A 17,831-nucleotide genomic window follows, 5' to 3' on the forward strand; every position below is an offset into this window, starting at 1 on the left:
CATCCTCACACAATAGCATATACTGTTGCTATTACGGCTATTGCTGTTGTAAGGAATACAGTGTAATAAAAACAAAAGCTAACAAAATAAGTATGAGGTTAAAGAAATATTCCTCTTCAAAGAATCTGATTAAGAACTCAGCTTTTCAAACTAGAGTGGCCACACAACTGAAATATTCAATACTGAGACTTAGAATTAAGGATGGAATAATCAACTACTTTATATTACTAAGAAATGTCCAAAAAGTATCTTTAAGTCTTCAGTGCAATAAATTAGATGCTGTAAGGAAATAATTACTGGTATCTTTAGTCAATTTAGAAATTATTATTTAGAGAAACCTATCAAATCTATTCTGAGCACTACAATGCATGCAAAAATACCCATTAAACAAAAATGTAGGACAATCACCTACAACTATGGGTAGGTTCATATCCTATAGATAAGTTTTAAAACCAAGATTATTATTCCCAAAAGCAGCGATTCAAACAAATCTCTTTTCACTCAAAAATGAACACATGTGGATATGTTCAACCCAAATCTTCAATTTTCAGCAAGCCTTATAAAACCTAACAGATGGCATGCATAGTTTTCCTTTAAAAGGCAGCCTGAATCTGAGTGAAGCGAAGGTGTACCCGGGGATGAAAAACCACTCAGTGACAATCTCTCTGAACATGAGTATTAGAGAGTGAAGATGCTTCTTTTGAGAAAAGAAACTGGGAGGAAGGAGGTGGTAGTGCAGAAATGTGTTGAAAATGTATCAGAAAGAAGAAAACTTTGCTTCTATTCTGCTAACTGAGACAGCATTTATTTTTGTCAGCTGTATTTTCACAGTCACTTTTTAGGGTCTCTGTTGCCTACAACAAAAATCAGAAATCCAGACTATTATATGCAAGTATCTCTTCTTACTGGAAGAAGATACACACAATAAAAGTTCAATGACAGTCTGATGTTCTCACAGTATACAGTGAGACTGTGGTAAAAAAATACCTGTTTGGATATTAAAAAGGTGAGGAAGTGGACTACAAAAAAAAAAATTAGAGATCAAAAAAGCAGTGCTTGCCTGTGAAAGACAGTGGGCTCAAACTCAGGAGTCCTGGGTTCCCTCCAGATTCTGCATACAACCCTTAATGAACTCCAAGCTATTATCAGAAGTTAAAAAAAAAAAAAAGACAGCTTCCCTTGTTGGACTCCAGGAATCACACCACTGCATCTTAATTTTTCAAACTGAGGATTTCAGAATACTTGTAAAATTACTCTCCACTGTGGAAAATAGCAGCAATACCTCTGAATACTTTACAAACAAGAGACAGGGGCAATATTACTACACCTAAAACAGAGAGAAGCTTTGAGTCAAAACATGGTGAAAACTTAAAGACATGGGATGATTTTTCTTTCCTGCCGATTTTAGAAACTGAAGGTGCAAGTATGTTCCCCCGAGTTAGGAATCAGCCTTCCAGAAACAATATATAAATGAAATAAGCATGCAGAAATGCAAGGCTCTTTCCTTGATTACTCTCTAGCTTGTTCAAGGAAGAGTTTAAAATTATTTTCTTTTTCATCCCTCTCCACTTCCCAAAACCTAGGAAATCTCCATTTCATTTTGAAATTTTTGAATATAATCATACAAGTATTAGCAGAGGTGCTAAATACAAATATATTTCAAAGCACTCCTTAAACATACCTGTTATTGCTGACCTAATAAGATTCAACAAGACCTGCAGTATTTACATATTATATAATGGAATCTTTTTATTTTGCTTGCACTCTTTTACCTTAAAAATCTTCCTTATGTGAGAGAAAATACATACATCAACACCAATTATATTTCTACTATTTTATGGAAATAACTTCAAATAAAGGGTATTGTTCTATATAAACTATTGTTTAATATAGCTTTACCTTCAAAAGTCCTCTGTGAAAGAAGGTTAAGCCTTTATAAAGCATAGCTATAGGCTGATTTTTGTTCAGTTCCAGAGAGCGCTGAAAATCTTCATGGGCTGTTGCATAATCCTATAATAAAGAAGATTACAGATGACACAGAAAATACCACACAAATGAAGTGGAATATGTACTTTTATTTCCATAAAAATAAACTTCAGAGTTTTGTTTAATATATTAAGTCAGTCTCAGGGCTAAGCAGCAATGATTATCAACTACCAATCAGAACATCAAAAAATGCACAATACACTTCCATCTTGTACAGGATTTGTTGTATAAAGCATGGTAAAGTAAATAGAAAAATAGCTGGAAGCAAACAGTAAAATCAGAAGAATCAAGTAGGAAATCAGCTATCTAGTATTCACACAATCTTTGAAGCTAAAGGTATTTGTTCTACATTAAAGCTTTAAGAACAACACAGATCACACAGCAAAATGTTGCTATTAGCATTTTTGAAGGGGTTTTTTGTTTACTGTGAGAAGTGTTTTTTCTTAAGTATATAGAAGACTTACTGCCTTGGCCATAAGTATTTTCCTTTCTAGACCAGTGTTTATCAATACTAATTAAATGCAGCTGCAGGTTATAAATCAAGTTAATGTCTTTATCCACATCCTACTCCTCAAACACAATAGAATCTGAGGTGTGCATGCAAGGTGCTTGTCTTCTGATTCTCTGCATTAAACAGATTTGAAAATGAAATACTTAGAGAATATCTCTGAACTGTCAGCCAGCTACAGGAGAATGAGGGCTTTTGTTATTATATTGATTTGGGTTTTTTAACGAAATATGGACTAAGTTCTAGAACAAAAGTACAAATAGCACAGAAGTCAACAAAGTAATGACCAACATCCCAAACAACCAAAGCCAAAGAGAATCCCCAAAATCCACTAACCTCAGATATGAAGTAAAGGGTACCTCTGTGCCTGTAGAGTCTTGCTGATGGTTGTAGCTGAATAGCTTTGGTGAGATCTGATAATGCTTCACTGATTCGTCCTAGTGGGGACAATATCTAAGAGTACAAAACCAAAACACAGTTTAGAACAGACAGACTGAATAGACTTGTTTTAGAAGTATGAACATTCTTCTTTTCCATGTTCAGCTTTAACAGAGTAATTGTACTTGCAAGAATAGGCTGGAAAGTTCCACTATAAATTTTGGTAATTATGGCTTTTAAACCCTTATGAAAGAGTAAATCTGAAAGAATTTTTCTCAAAACTATCAGTGTACATGAACATCACCACATTCACAGAAACCCTGTATTCCAAACTAAAAACAAGTTGGTCAAAACAAAATACTCAATTTCAAGCCATTTCAACATATTCAAATGAAAATGTCATTAAAGTATTCTCCTAAGCCTTATTTGAGAAAAAACATTCCCCCAATGGAAAATGGTCCATTTCCAATTATTCAAATGCCTTTCACATTTTTAAATCAAGGTTCACAAATGTGCTAAGAGACCACGAAAAACATTAAAACTCTAAATATTATGGCATTATACAGCATGCTGACTTTAATATTTACACTTTCGGTTTGTCTACAAAGCTGCTTCTTAACATCCATTTTCTGTAATTTAGTTAGCAAAACAAAACTTGATTTTCAAAATAAAAATATATGTGGGTTGGAATGATTTTTAAATTACATGCACAAATATAAACCCAAAACATTTCATTTTTTAAAAATTTGGTATTTTAACAACTAGCATTCACAGCAGATTTACTAAGAAGGTGCAAACAGTAAGGTTCAAGTGATATTTTGATTAATTTTATTAAAAAAAACTTAAACACAAATGATCTTGTTATATAGTATGTCAAAAACTGAACACTTACACATAATACATGCCATTCCATTGGCTGGAGTAACTCTATATAGTCTAGGTCTTTTTTTAAAACTAAATATTCCACAAATTACACTGTTTGAGAGAAAATTAGTATATTTTAAAAGAAAGGCGAATAGAACATTAAGCTTTAGCCATTGAATCAGTTAATATGTAACTAGAAACACTGTATAATTGCAAGTTCTCCAAAAGTCTGAGAAGACACAAAAAATGCTCACTTCTGCTCGCTGTTCAAATACTTCAGGATGATCTGGTTCTAGACTAATCACCCTACTAAGCTCAAACAGAGCAAGTTCAGCATTTTTCATATCCTGAAAAGGAGAAAAATAAACAAGGTGAACAACTGTGCATACTTAGACTAATATACTCTCAAGATGAAGGACAACTAGATTGGCTAAGTGTCTGAAAGTCTAACAGTTTATATTAAAAGCTCTTCACACCTTTGCTAAAAATATCAAGATGCATTATTCTGCAAATAGCTGGGTGAAAACACCTGCCTGCAACAAACAATGAAACTAAACTTTGTACACATCATCTTTGTGTTGTACCTCTAATAATTTATTGATATAACTCTGTGAATAAATATTAGATTTATAGCTCCAGAGGTACCTTACTTGGCAGCAAAGGTGGTTCAAGCTCCCACATGAACTTCTACACACAGGCGCACTCACACCCACCAATGTTGTCATTAGCACTGTCTGCAACTTCAGACAAGTAGTGGGGTGACACCAAAAGCATCCTGCCTATTGAAAATTTTAAACTGTCCTCAATGAAGTAGTTAATTAATAGGATGGAAGTACTTAATTCATTAGGAAAAAAAAATTTAAGTAATTAAACAGCACATTCTGTATTAGATTTCATGGATCTTCTTCTGTCTCAAAGCAAAGAAATTTTGTGCTTAGTATCACCTTTGTGTCTTGAAGGTGTCACTCAAAAACTTTTACAAATTGAAGCTGTATCAACACCTAGCTAAACTGAGAAAACAAACGTACGCTGAATGCTAAAAACAAGCAAATATGAGGGACTTCAAGCTCTTGTCAGCACCCCTAGATAATTAAACATTCTGTACAAAGAAATCTTTTAGGAAGTTATTCAATTGTTCATTCTTCTAGAACTCTAGCAACCATTCAACTACGATTCAACTGGCCACAAAGTCCTAGAAGGATCACAGTCTACTCATATATTTCTCTCTGCTCAAGAAGTTACTCGAGCAGTAAGTATTGCAAGCAAGTAATTTAATTTTGGGGTTTTTTTTAACACATTCAAAGTGGTATACCTATCAAGCATAAGCACTCAAAAAGCAATGCAAAATCCACTGTATTGGAATAGTTGACAATGTCCCCAGGCTGCAAGACTTTTTCATTTCCAAATGAAATACAGCTGCAATATGGAGATAAATTCAGTGGGACTTCATAAACCTATCTCTGAGAGGCAAGATAATGCCTGCTATTTTAATAGGCAACTCTTTCAAGAAGCTGTGGCTCACAGCCTTACTATCTACCGCTCACAACAGTGCCTAAAACCTTCTCCTTTGGCACACTTACGTCGTGCAGCTTTACTTCCACAGTCTCACGAAGCAAATGTATCCATGGCTTGAGCAGTACGATCTGCTAGATCCCTCTATGTTATACAGTGCACCAGCCAAGGGACAGACTCCTCATGGAAGCAGAACAGCACAAAGGCTTTGGGGCGTACTTAACATGTTCTAACCAGTCAAGTTATTCCTGTTACAGCCTTTCTTATAGTTCAAACACAAATAATTCAGTTGAGTATTAACTAAAAAAATTATCTACTCACATGTAGTCCTTTTTTTCCGTATGCTATCCCTCGTCCATAAATTGCACTAACCAGCTCTGGTTCTTCCTGTTAAACAAATAAAATATTAATTTGTGGCATGGGCTTTTGGTTTTTTCAATATATATTTAATTTTAGCTGATCTAAAGTACTAAGCAATGAACAATCACAGCTGCCAGGCAAATAAATTTATTGTATTACAGTCCATATTTTCGTATGCTCACAACTTCCAATTCAATTTAACAGAGAGCAGTTATCATGCCAGTGACCACCTACCAGAAGCTATTACCCAGTGTACATTAGAATACACAGTATTTATTAGAATATTCTGTTACCCAACCCCTTAGCTGCAACCTTACTGGTAATTATGTAATTTCTTCTGTCTCATGTCACTGAACTGATAAGAAACATACAATTTGGCCACTCAAAGCTTATTTTGTATGCAATATAAATTCAAGATTTAAAATTTGGGAGCAAGATATTGTGACATTCTAATGGAATCTATATTCAGACAGTAACTAAAACTCTTTTGGTACAGGTATTCTACCAAAATAGTTCTGTAAAATTCAAACCAACTTTCCTTGAGTTAGATTTAATTTTGTGACTTTCCTACTTGGGCACTTAGGGAGGATGCACCCTACATAGTAAATCTACTTCTTGTTTGATGTCATTTACTCCAACCACAGTTTCCCATACAAATTTCAAGATCTACACAGCAAAACTGTTTTGTCAACACAGCAATGCCTATACAGTCAAGTTTCCCTGAAAACCAGCCGGGAATCACAATCTTCACACCTGCAAGGAACACAGCTGTCCTACAAAAGTCTGTAGCACAGGCCTGGTCTTCTTTAACTGGGACATCTGCCAAGAAACAAGCTGTTTCCCAAGAAACAAACTCTACTGTGGACAAAACAACACAATTTGTGACACATCAGTGCTGGCAGCTAGCCAGACCCAGCTGATTCCAAGTTTATGCTTGGCTACATCAACAGTAGGTAACTTCCTACTTTTAACATCATGGCTAAGCAAAGCTGTTTTATTCAGTTAAATGTTTTAAAGCTCACTTTGTATGTATTTAGAATTGCCTTGTGGAAAACTGAGTGAACAATCATGATTACAACCTTTCAGGCATACCATAAGCATGATATTAAAGCATCCTTTACACTGAGATGTGGGCACTTTAGAAGTACTCTTATCACATAAACGCTTCTCCCAGTATCTTTCTACAGTTGGTGTATCTTGCTTGTCTTCACCTATATTAAGTTTCCTTCTGAATAAAGACAGGAAACAATACGTAAATCCAGTGGTTTTGGAAGCAGGATTTCTCGTTAGGATAAAAAAAAAAAATCCTCACACATTAAAACAAATCAAAGGTCAATATCACTAAAAACATATATCAACCAAATAAAAATAAAAGCAAACAAAACCCCAAATGTTCTTGTCCTCAGATAAATTCCCTGGAATAATTCCATTAAATTGCCACACTTCCACTCAATTTAAGAACAAACCATATGACACTTTAAAAAAAATACATGCTATTATTTGTAGTATTGCTTTCAGCTTGCATTTGTGTACTTTAAACAGTTCAAATGAAAAAGTATGTCCATGCTTCTAGATGTTCCAGGTTTTTAGCAATAAAAATGAAGTATTTTAAAATCATCTTTAGTTGAAGCTTATAAATTGTTTGGACTTATTTTGTTTTAAATGTGACTACCTCCTACTTAGCTGCAGAAGATTCTGAATTCTTTATTTTGGTCAGGAAAAACACCCATAATGTAAGTATTAGTTATGTTTTATTTATATATCAAACAAATCCAGTTCTTACAGTTGAAAAAGAATAAAGCCAGCATACAAAATAATTTATCATTGTGAAAGCAATGTGTTACTCGCCACTAGCAATAATTATCTCTGTCAGGACTTTTTTTCTCATATTACTGGCAACATGCCATCACCCAAAAAAGTCTACTTTAAAATATCTCATCCTACACAACAAGCAGACAATCTAAAAAACTTCAGCTCTGCAGAGGTCAGGTCTCTGAAAGCACGTGCTTTTTTGGTCAAAGTGCCATAAAACTTTATGCCTACAGATGAGAAAAATACTCACCAAATAACCAACATACTGATCACCCAGTTTTAACAGTATGCTTATGTTTGGATGGAAAAGAAAATGAATAAACAGTAGAATAATTACTCTTATTTAAAAATCCTTAATTTAATATTTGCTTTATCAAAAGCCATATGTGGCAATGGATATTTTTATAAAGTTATTTTCTGAAGTCCAAGCAGAAAACTTACCTGCAGCATTGTTGAAAAATGTCGTATAGCTTCATCATACAAGCCGTTGCCAATCAACACGTAAGCAATTGCTAACAAAACATTAAAAATGTAAATAAAACAAAAAAATCTGACTTTTTAAAAAGCATTAAATACTAACAAATTGTAAAATGTTTAAGTTCCTACATGGCAGTGAAGATTAAAATAATCAGAGGATTCCTAAATGGCCACTAAAATGACATTCCCTCAGCCATTACCTAGCAGTTATTAATTACTCAATTCATACTGTGCTCTTCAGAGCTGTTTTGGGGTTTTCTGATCTGCTTGTGGGGTTTTTCTCTCCTTTTTACAAGTTGTTCAGGAAAGGCCCCATGTTTGCTTCTCGAATACACAGGATCAGAAAAGGTACTATAATCCAAATAAAATAGTCCTGGATGCTTTCTCAATTCGAAGTGACCTGGCTATTACTGTTTTTGACAATTTGATTAAGGAACTTCCACTTGTTTGTGCACATATTGCTAAACTGTATTAGTTCACAATAACATTTTCCTTCATTTGAATTACCTAAAAATACCTCAACTAAACAGATTTCATTATTTATGAAATTGAAAATGAAAAACAACTGAGTCTTTGCCTATGTTATAATTATGAAAAACTTTCGAGACCACAGCTATGAAAGTTAGAGAGAACTTCCCCCAGGCAGTTTGTTCAAACAGCTGGCAGTGGACTACAAGCAGATTTCACCTTTCCCCACTTAAAATGAAATTAGCAATGGGAGAGACACCTCTTCGCTTAATTATTCATTCAAACATGAGAAGAGACAAGCAATTTCAAGCAAAGGTATTAGTAATAGGACACAGACTCTTATCCTTCAGGCAGGCAAAGCCACATTGTTTTGGCAGTGCTGCTAAGCACAGTTCATTAAAAAAGGAAACTAGTTAAATGAAAGAGAAATAAGAAGTTCATTTAATCCAGAGCTTGTGTCATACTCAAAAACTTCTATTATGAAGAAGGAAATATTTGTGTGCAATATAAGCTTTCTCCTCAATACATAAAAAGCTTCACTTGGTGTGGAGTTGCGTTATTTGTATGTTTTATTATCCCTACATTATGTATTGGTTTATTCCTTTGTACCCCCGTGTGCAACTTGGTTTGTCCCCAGTTTTCCCGCCTTGTCCTCCCTTCCCGCCTCTCCAGTGGCTGTCCATCGCCCTGGAAGGGGCGCAGTCTTTCCCTTTACCCCCACCCCCCGGTGCCTTGTCTGTCACTCGGTGCCCCTTCCCATCCATCCAGAAGCTTCTACTCAGGGCACCGGGTGATTGCGTGAGGACCTGGGGCTCCCCCCATATCCTTCCCCCATTGGACTCCACCATATCCCCCCATCCCGGAGCCACTCCCTATCCCTATCCCCATCAGTCATCGGTTACCCCTCCCTTACAGTTTATAAGCCAGTGCAAGCACCTTGTGCTTGTTCCTGTTGGCTGGCACCGTTCTAGGATATTTGGCCCCGTTGGGCTACAATAAACTCGGACTTAGCCCCCAGCAGGATCCGCTCTTCATTTACCACCGCGAGGCTTGCTAGCGCTGCCCGGGACCCACAAAGGCACTCTCCAAACCCCAGCTGGGAGCGGCGGAGGGTGCCTCAATCGCCCACTCTTGCCCCAGACTGAGAGCTAGCCGGGGCTGAGACAAAGGGAACCGGGGCGGGAGTGCGGCAACTTGGCACAAATACATAGTATTACCAAAAAAGGGAAAAAAATGGGAAGGGGAAGAACAGGATGAAGAGCTCTTGAATTTTCCTCATTTCACTCTTCTTCAAGACTATACAGTTATTAGTATCATCTTTAGGGTTCCAATCCCAGAACACAGAAAAGATGGAACATAAAATAAAGTCAACTCAACCATTCCAGTGTTAAGGAAAAATGTGGAGGGCGCAAGATCACCAAGATTTACATTGTCACTTGATTGTCTTGCTGTTAATGACTGTATTTAATTTCTACAAGACACTTTGCAAAAAGCCAAACTGAACTGTGAATTGTCTGTAAAACTTTGGCAAGTGGCTGACAGCTAGTAGCTGATACAGTACCAGCTTCTTTTTACATAGTATCTTTTTGATTTTTTAATCTTTAATAATACAAAACTACAAGTACTTCATTATTAAAAAAATCTAATGGTTAACAATGGCCCATTATCCAAAGTATTTCAGTCCCAACATTCCTTCAGAAGGTCTCATACATTCTGTGTTACTTCTCCTCAGAACAGTTAAAAGCAACATGCACAAACAAGAAGGACGAAACCAGGTTCCTCACACCACATCATCCTGGGACTAAAGTGGGTAGATAGCTGCCAGCCTACATGCCAAACATGAGGAAAGAGACCTTCCAGCATAGCATTCCAAGTCTACAGAATATATACTGAAAGTATCAGATATTTTAATCTGAATAGAAGTTTGGTATTTGCAGGATCTATCAACACAGCTAGGTAGTCTAGGAATATGAAAAAATATTAAGCCCCCAAATTTTCCTGGGTAAATTCATGAAGGCAGAAACTATGTCCAAAAAAACCTTCTCAATTATTTTAAGTTCATTAGAGGGGAATAAAATCTTCCTTTGCTCTTATACAAAAGATGGTCTGCTGCCTTCCTTGACACACATTCTCAACAATCTCTTTGCTTGCCTTGTAATAATACCTCTATTTGAGGAAGCAGTATAACTTCATTTTTGAGTCCCTTGATTAAAGTATTTCCTGTTCATTTATTTGAAATGGCCCCACTTTTTTGTGCTGAGTGTGCTTTGAAAAAACTTGAAGTAACAGCCTAGGACATAATTCAGAAAGTCTTCCTGCTGCATATAAGTTTTGATGGGAGGAGTGTGGAGACAGGAAACAGATCCAAGATCTATGCTTCATGGAGATCATATTGCATTGGTAACATTTTCTGGATGTTTGAACAGTTTTAGTCATCAATAATCACAGAAAAATGGAAACAGGAAGTAGCCAAGCATATTAAAAAGGACTTCATCAGAATTCTTTTTGAACATCTGCTTAAGCAGACATGGTGAAGAATTCTAGTGAAGAAAGTAGGAAAGGTTTTTAACAATTGAGATAAGTCTTTGCTTTATACAACCAGAGAAAACTTGCTGTATTTCCAGACTTATTAATATCAATTTGAAATTAATGCATCGCATCAATCATCAATTTTCAAAACATTCAGTGTTAATAATTAGCACATCAATCACCTTCACAAACTTTATATAAAACATCTTACCCAATTCTTCATTTGTGCTGTCATTATCAGTAGCAAATGGAAATCGTTTTTGCTCAGCAAGCAACTTTGCTTGACTCTGTAAAACATCACATTTTTAAGTGTTCAGCAAACAACAACACAGAATTTAACAGAAAATCCATGTCCTAAATCCTTAAGAGAATGCCTTAAAACATAAAGTTAAAACAAATGTGATTTCACTAAGGTAAGTCAAACCAAGTTCATTCCTAGTCTTCCACAGGGAGAAAAGCTTCTCTTCAGTCAGATGCTACTGTTTTCTGCTCTAACGTAAGGTTAACCAAACCTCAGCAAGAACAGTCAGCATTTTACAAGTGACTGATGTTTCTGTATTGCATTTGCTTAATGTAAAGTTTTCAGGTCTTTTTAAGACACCTTACTTCATATGAAAGTTTATGCTGTTCACCCTATAATTACTCCTTTGTCTCCTGCAAAGGGAAGAGTACAACACAGAAAATAAACACTGAGAAGAGCATCACTCCATCAATGTAGAAAAGCTAAAATTTACAATGCCATACTAAAGAGTCTGTCCTTTCAACAATGACATTCTATCAGTTATGCACTTTGTTCAAACTGTAGCCTTATCTAGGATGTCTGTTCCCTAAATAATGCACCTATAGAAACCAATACTGTCAAAGACAAGCCCCTCAGAAATGTAAAAAATATTCAGCTCTGATTACTTCCACAAGTACTTTCCATAGACAGCTGTAAGCCTACCAGAGTAGTTTATGTTAGAAAAATACAAAATGTTAATTTAAATCAATAGGTCTTTCAAACTGTTTTAGGAAACAAGAAGGGAGAAAAATAACATCTCTCCATTCAGTTATCTTCTTTCAATTCAACTAAACAGCTCATTTCTACTACTGTGCCAGGTTGTTTTGCCTGACCAATCAAGAGTAGACACATTAATTGTGTCCATAACACAGACATTTAGTTTATCTACAAAGTGCAAAACTTAAAATTGTCAAATTCCATTGCACAATTATTGCCCTGTGTGTCTAATTTTGCCTGCTCTAAGAGCTTGAGTATTTTGGAGAGCATGAATGATTAGCAAATGGATTTTACAAACCTTTTATTTTTTACTGCAATAAAAAGTTAATGTATGAGCTCTGTATTATACTATAGCACTGAAAATTGTTACTCCATCTATATCTGCACCTCTACAGTAACAGAGTGCGGCAGTTATTTCCCTTATAGAGAAAAGCCATTAATAAAACAGCACAAAAATGAGCAGGGTAGAAAGCTAAATGTACATTGCAATCCATATGCATTTACAAACAACATTTTTGTATCACCAATGGCCTTCATGTAATCACCTTTAACATTTAATTCTGCAAAACATTATTCTTCTATAATTGTTTTAATATTAGGAAAAACACCACAACTTTTTTACTGAAGAACAACCTCTTTCTTGGTGGATTTACAAAAACAGATCTACACATCTCTGTCTGCAGACAAAGACAAGATACAGCAAGATCCCACACTGATATTGAAAAATAAGCCCCAAGCAGAAGAATCTCACAATACATTACAATAATTTCCTATGGATTACTGAGCTGCATGTGACAGCAAGAGAAGTACCACTGTCTCACCTCTTTTGTCATTACAGAGTAACAGAACCTGTTGGGGTGGCAGAAAAATTGTTTTCATACTTCCTCAACAAACTCTGAATTCAGGTACAGGTTAAACATCCTGCAACTCTACACACTAAAAAATGTCAGTCACTCTGTCTTCAAGAAATAGGAGAATTTTCATCATAGCACCACATCCCAACAGGTTTAATTCTTGCTCTCTTTTAAACAACTGGTCTCGTTTTTTTTTAACAGGGAAATTTCTTACCAACAATTATACTTTTCACTGTGTTAGAAAGAATTGCTGGTATTATTGGATTAGACTAGAAAGATTTTCTGACCCATATATGATGAAGTCTAAGGAGAATATTCAAGTTAAATAACTGGCTTAGTGGATTTGCAGTAAAATAGTTTTAATTCCCAACTTTGGAGAAGTTGTTTCCAGTCATAATATTGCTTACGCATTCCCTCATAGCCAATAATTTCTAAAAATTTGCCAAAGCTACTTTGGTTATTCACATGGAAATCATGTTAAGATTTTCAACACCTGTACTCTACTGGATGAAGATGCAACATCAGATCCTTGTTCTCAAAAGGCTAAGAGTAGTCTGCAAGAAAACCCAAATTCCAAAATAATCCTCTTGATGTCTCTCTACGAAAAACCACTCTACTTTTGTTAGAATATTCTTCACATGCCAGGTCAGTATCACATTTAGTGAAACACAGTCTGAAGCCTCTCTTATCTTTGCACAATATTACTTCTGTAGAGACTAGAAGTCATTACTCTTACTTTTACACGTTTTGCAGTAAACCCAAGGAAGTTAATCTGGGTAGAAACTACTGCATCTTTTTCAGGTATAGCTCCTGCACTCCCAAAACAAAAAGTTAATCGGTTGATTAACTGAGGTTAGCTCATCTGATTCAGTTAGTTGACAGTCCTAAAGACTCATCACAGATTACTACAAAGTAATACTTCTAATGGCAATTTGAGTTTATTTGTATTTAAGCCTTCTGGGCAGCTATGCATACTGATTAACAGATCTATTTCCATTTATTTCCCTGAACTTCATTCTAACTGGTTATGCAGCTGAAGTTATCTGTAACTTCAACAATCTAGTAAATGTTATACTCTTGATAACATACCAGAATTTTTTCTGTATTCAAGGAAAGTATAGATTCACAAGATGATGGTCCTCCTATGTCACAATCTGATTCATGGAAGTGCAAAAATGATGAATCTACGAGAAGAGAGAGAAAATACTTTCAGAACCCAAAGTTACATGTATGTTCTATTATCACATCTCACATTTCCTCATGTTTGGCTGAACAGCTTCCCCAATGGGCATCCCACGGGGAAGAACTTTCATTAAGTGCTTTCTGCCCATAGCACTACATGCACAGAGCCAGGGAAGCAACAGCTGACATGAAAGCTTCATATAATTAGCTTTATCCCTACTTATGCTTATGGTTAGAAATAGATTAATAAAAAGAGGTGCTAAAAAAATAGGGCAGAGGTGAAAAAGGAGGAAGCTGTAAGCAAATATCAAGAGCTTGGGGTAGGCACATCCTCTTTCAGCATTATGGTTCCATTCTCTCACCCAAAAATTAGCATATAAAATTATCATTCCAATCCCAGAGAGGGAAATAAATTGAATGGACCATAAAGAGGTAGGGGAAAAGCTGCAGAAAACAGAGGTATAAAGACTGTAAAAAGGAGCCAGAATAATGAACTGTAACTGACTGAACATATACAAAGGTAAGCTACTAAGAATGTCATTTCAAAAAGCGTAAGACTGATTCATTTCTCCTAAAAGTCAAACACAGCTTGTTGACATAGCAGAGAAAAAGTTTAAAATATCAAATAAATAATTAAATAAGCAACAACACCTTCTCAGATTGATAGACTACAGAAACCACTACTTTCCCTACATGATGCTTTTAACTGCTATTCCAATAGAATTGTTAACTATCAAATCTTTGGAACCTAAAACTTCTATCATCTTTAAATGTTTCAAGAATAAACAAGAAAAAAAAATATACAGCATTATCTCCTTGAAACCATGTCAAAATTCTAAATTTTATCATCTCCCTTGATGTTTGTAAATATAAACTTGCTGGTAAGTTTGAAAAGATGGGGGCAGGATGCACTCTTATATTTTGACTTCTTAAGGATTGCAGTTAATTAATTCCCTATCTCTCAAGCACAGAGCTAAAAAAGAAAAACAGTCTTCTTCTAAAGAGAATTCAAAGCAGCATGTAAAATAATTCCCTAAATATAGAAACTTGGATCTATCTATGTTGAGCCATAAATGATAACCAGTGGGAGAAATTTTACAACAAAAGCCAGGGTGGTAAAAAGCAAAAGTTCAAAGTTTAAAGTCAGTCCTGTCAGAACAGTGGCAAACCACTCATAGTTTCCAAAAAGAGCGCTGCCAGAATGAGGTTTCATCACTGCCCATTGTTCTTCATATTGGTCAAATACTCCTGTGCTATACCAGCGTTATTAGCACGTTACTTCCTTCTGTTGGTGCTTGTGATTCAGTGACTTAAGAGTTTTGGCTGCAGACTCAACAAGAAACTGTCACTTCAGAGATCAAAACAAAGAGGCGCAGGCATGGCCTACCTCTGGAATAATTTTCTTCACAACAGCAAGGATTTAGTGAAAGAATTTTTTGTAAGGTGGTAGAGAATAAGACAGCCAAGCCACAAGCTTGATACAAGCTACAGCAGGGAAAGGCCCCTCAAATCTTGCAGTTCTCAGGGCAACAAACTGCTTTCTCACATGGAGAAATAGATCTGCCTTTGTCTGCAAGACAGACACAATCAAAATTGAACCACACTAACAACTTCATGAAAATGAAGTTTTCTTCATTTTCAGAAACACCAACCAGAGAAAGTACTTTGGACCTTGTAGCAGGCTACAGGGAAGACTATTTGAGACAAAAAAAAAAATCTCAGCTTCTGTGCAGGTTGTACTAAAACAAAGACCGATAGCTTAAGGGAATTTTTCAATTGGCAATTCATTTAGTCCAAACACAAACAGCAAGGAGTGAATTGCTACACAGCTATTTGAAAGTATGTTCTGTAAGTCAGGCCTATCTTACTACCAGTGCATGCAAGGTACCTGAGATACCTGATGATTCAAGCACAATTCTTTGTATCAATCCTAGTTACACTGGTTTCTTTAAAACAACATCCGCCATTAAATCAAAATCTAATCTTCCAATTCCACCTCTGAAGGAGTACCTTGAGTCAATCATTCATGTCAGGTCTAGTAACAGATGTAATCAAGCGCTTTGCCATTTATTAACTTGTAGGGTATACAGATTTTTATCTCAGCACTGGGTGAAAGTCTCCTCGTTTTATGCTTAAGCTTGAATAATTTGTAGCAATGGTTACCTGAGATAACTTTCACGATCTGATTTCATGTTTACATACTATGGCTCTCAGCCACTGTGGTCACACACACACACAAAAAGGTGATAAAAATCAACCAAAGAACTTTATAATGTGAAGACAAAAGCACATACCCAAGGGAGGGCAGAAAGTAAAAACCCAAGTGCAGGAAACTTGTAAGAAGTTATTTCCACAACATCTATTATTCAAATAGATTATTCTAGTTTTATATTAGTTGTTAGGGAGGACAGGAATTGTTGATACAAGTACAGGCTTTATGAAATAAAGGGCAGAAAAAAATCACAAAACCATGCTGACAGCTAAGATGTCATGACACATCACTGGTTATTCTCTTATACACAATTTAGTATCACATTCCCAGCAACTGACAGACCTTTTTCTTCATCTGTATTATGCTCACATTGTGATTCAGACTGGCATTTTTGTATGTCCCATTCACACCATGCTCAAGATCAACAATCATAATATATTAAGCCACACAATCCAAACACAAAAGGTATCCAAGCAGATAAAAATAGTTTTAACTATGCCTGTATTACAAGACACCAATTAACCTGAAAAATAGCAGAAGATTTGCTACCCAAACTTGGCACCATAAAGAGAAGCATCCAGGTCACCAGTAAAGCAGATATAACTGTAGCTGAAATTAAATCAAGCCACATCTCGGAAACGGAAACACGGAACTGATAGAGTTGGAAGAGACCTATGAAGTCCAACGCTCCTCCAAGGTCACCTCGAGCAGGTGACACAAAAACACATCCAGGTGGGTTTTGAATGTCTCCAGATAGGGAAAATCCACAAGCTCTCTGGGCAGCCTGTTCCAAGTGCTCTGACACCTTTATACAAAGTGATTCTTCCTCAAGCTAAAGAATTTGTCGTATTTTAGTTTGTGGCCATTGCTCCTCATCCTGTCTCTGGGCATCACTAAAAAGTCTGGCACCACACTCTTGACACCTGCCTTTGACATATTTATATACCCTAATGAGATTCCCTCTCACTCCTATTTTCTATAGGCTAAACAGGCCCAGCTCCCACAGTCTCTCTTCGTGAGAGACGTTCCAGACCCCTGGACCCTCTCCAGCAGCTGCTTGTACTGAGAAATTCAGCAATATCAGCACGGAGTGTGGGCATATCCCCATCCTACTGAGCGCAGGAATTAAAAAGCAGGCAGAGTCCAGCTGCTGGGCTCGGGCGGTGAGCAGGGCAGCAGGGATCCTCCCGTGTGGCACCTAAGGTTTGCCCGTCCCAGGCGTGAGAGTTTTTCCTCGGCTCGCCGCCACAGCCTCGGCGGCTCCGCGCCACACAAGGGCACGGCGGGCTCGGCGCTGCCGCGCACGAACGAGGGGCCGCCGGCACCGCCGCCCCGGGCCCGCCGCCGGCACCGCCGCCCCCGCCCGCCGCTCCAGCGGCCCCGCGCCGCCGCCCCGGGGCGCGGACGGTCACCGCGGCGACGCCCCTGCTCACCGCACTCGGCTGAGTACTGCTCCGCCCACTCCCCCGCCGGGCCGTGGCGCTGCCGGTGCCGCTCCTGCTGGAACAGGGACAGCGCCGGGTAGCGCTCGGTGAGGGCGAGCGCGGCCCGGGCCAGCAGGGCCAGCGCGGCCAGCGGCACCCACGGACCGCGCGCCAGCGCGCCGGCAGGTGCCATCTTCACGGCGCGCATGTGCGCCTCCTCAGCCGGGAACACGGGGTGCCCCGCCGCCCCTCCCACGGGGCCGCCCTC

The 17,831-nt window shown here is 37.4% G+C and overlaps 1 protein-coding gene across 6 annotated transcripts in view; it reads right to left on the reverse strand.

Moving 5' to 3' along the window:
* Positions 1-17,775, reverse strand: part of TTC13 (tetratricopeptide repeat domain 13) — a 39,652-nt gene extending 21,877 nt beyond the window's left edge. For 2 of the 6 annotated variants that reach the window (XM_077782104.2, XM_031504327.3), the window contains exons 1-8: positions 17,573-17,775; positions 13,835-13,929; positions 11,106-11,181; positions 7,862-7,932; positions 5,570-5,635; positions 3,991-4,083; positions 2,831-2,947; positions 1,900-2,010 (exon numbers count right to left, since the gene is read on the reverse strand). In XM_077782104.2, the coding sequence (XP_077638230.2) occupies positions 1,900-2,010; positions 2,831-2,947; positions 3,991-4,083; positions 5,570-5,635; positions 7,862-7,932; positions 11,106-11,181; positions 13,835-13,929; positions 17,573-17,771 (828 nt within the window). In that variant the 5' untranslated portion in view covers positions 17,772-17,775. Of the gene's footprint in view, positions 1-1,899; positions 2,011-2,830; positions 2,948-3,990; positions 4,084-5,569; positions 5,636-6,700; positions 6,837-7,861; positions 7,933-11,105; positions 11,182-13,834; positions 13,930-17,572 lie in introns of those variants that run through there. The other 4 variants (XM_085576801.1, XM_085576800.1, XM_085576802.1 and 1 more) reach the window with 3 other exon arrangements.
* Positions 17,776-17,831: the final 56 nt, after the last annotated feature.

The sequence above is a fragment of the Lonchura striata genome, chromosome 3, assembly GCF_050655825.1.
Source record: "Lonchura striata isolate lonStrDom1 chromosome 3, ASM5065582v1, whole genome shotgun sequence".
NCBI lineage: Eukaryota > Metazoa > Chordata > Aves > Passeriformes > Estrildidae > Lonchura > Lonchura striata.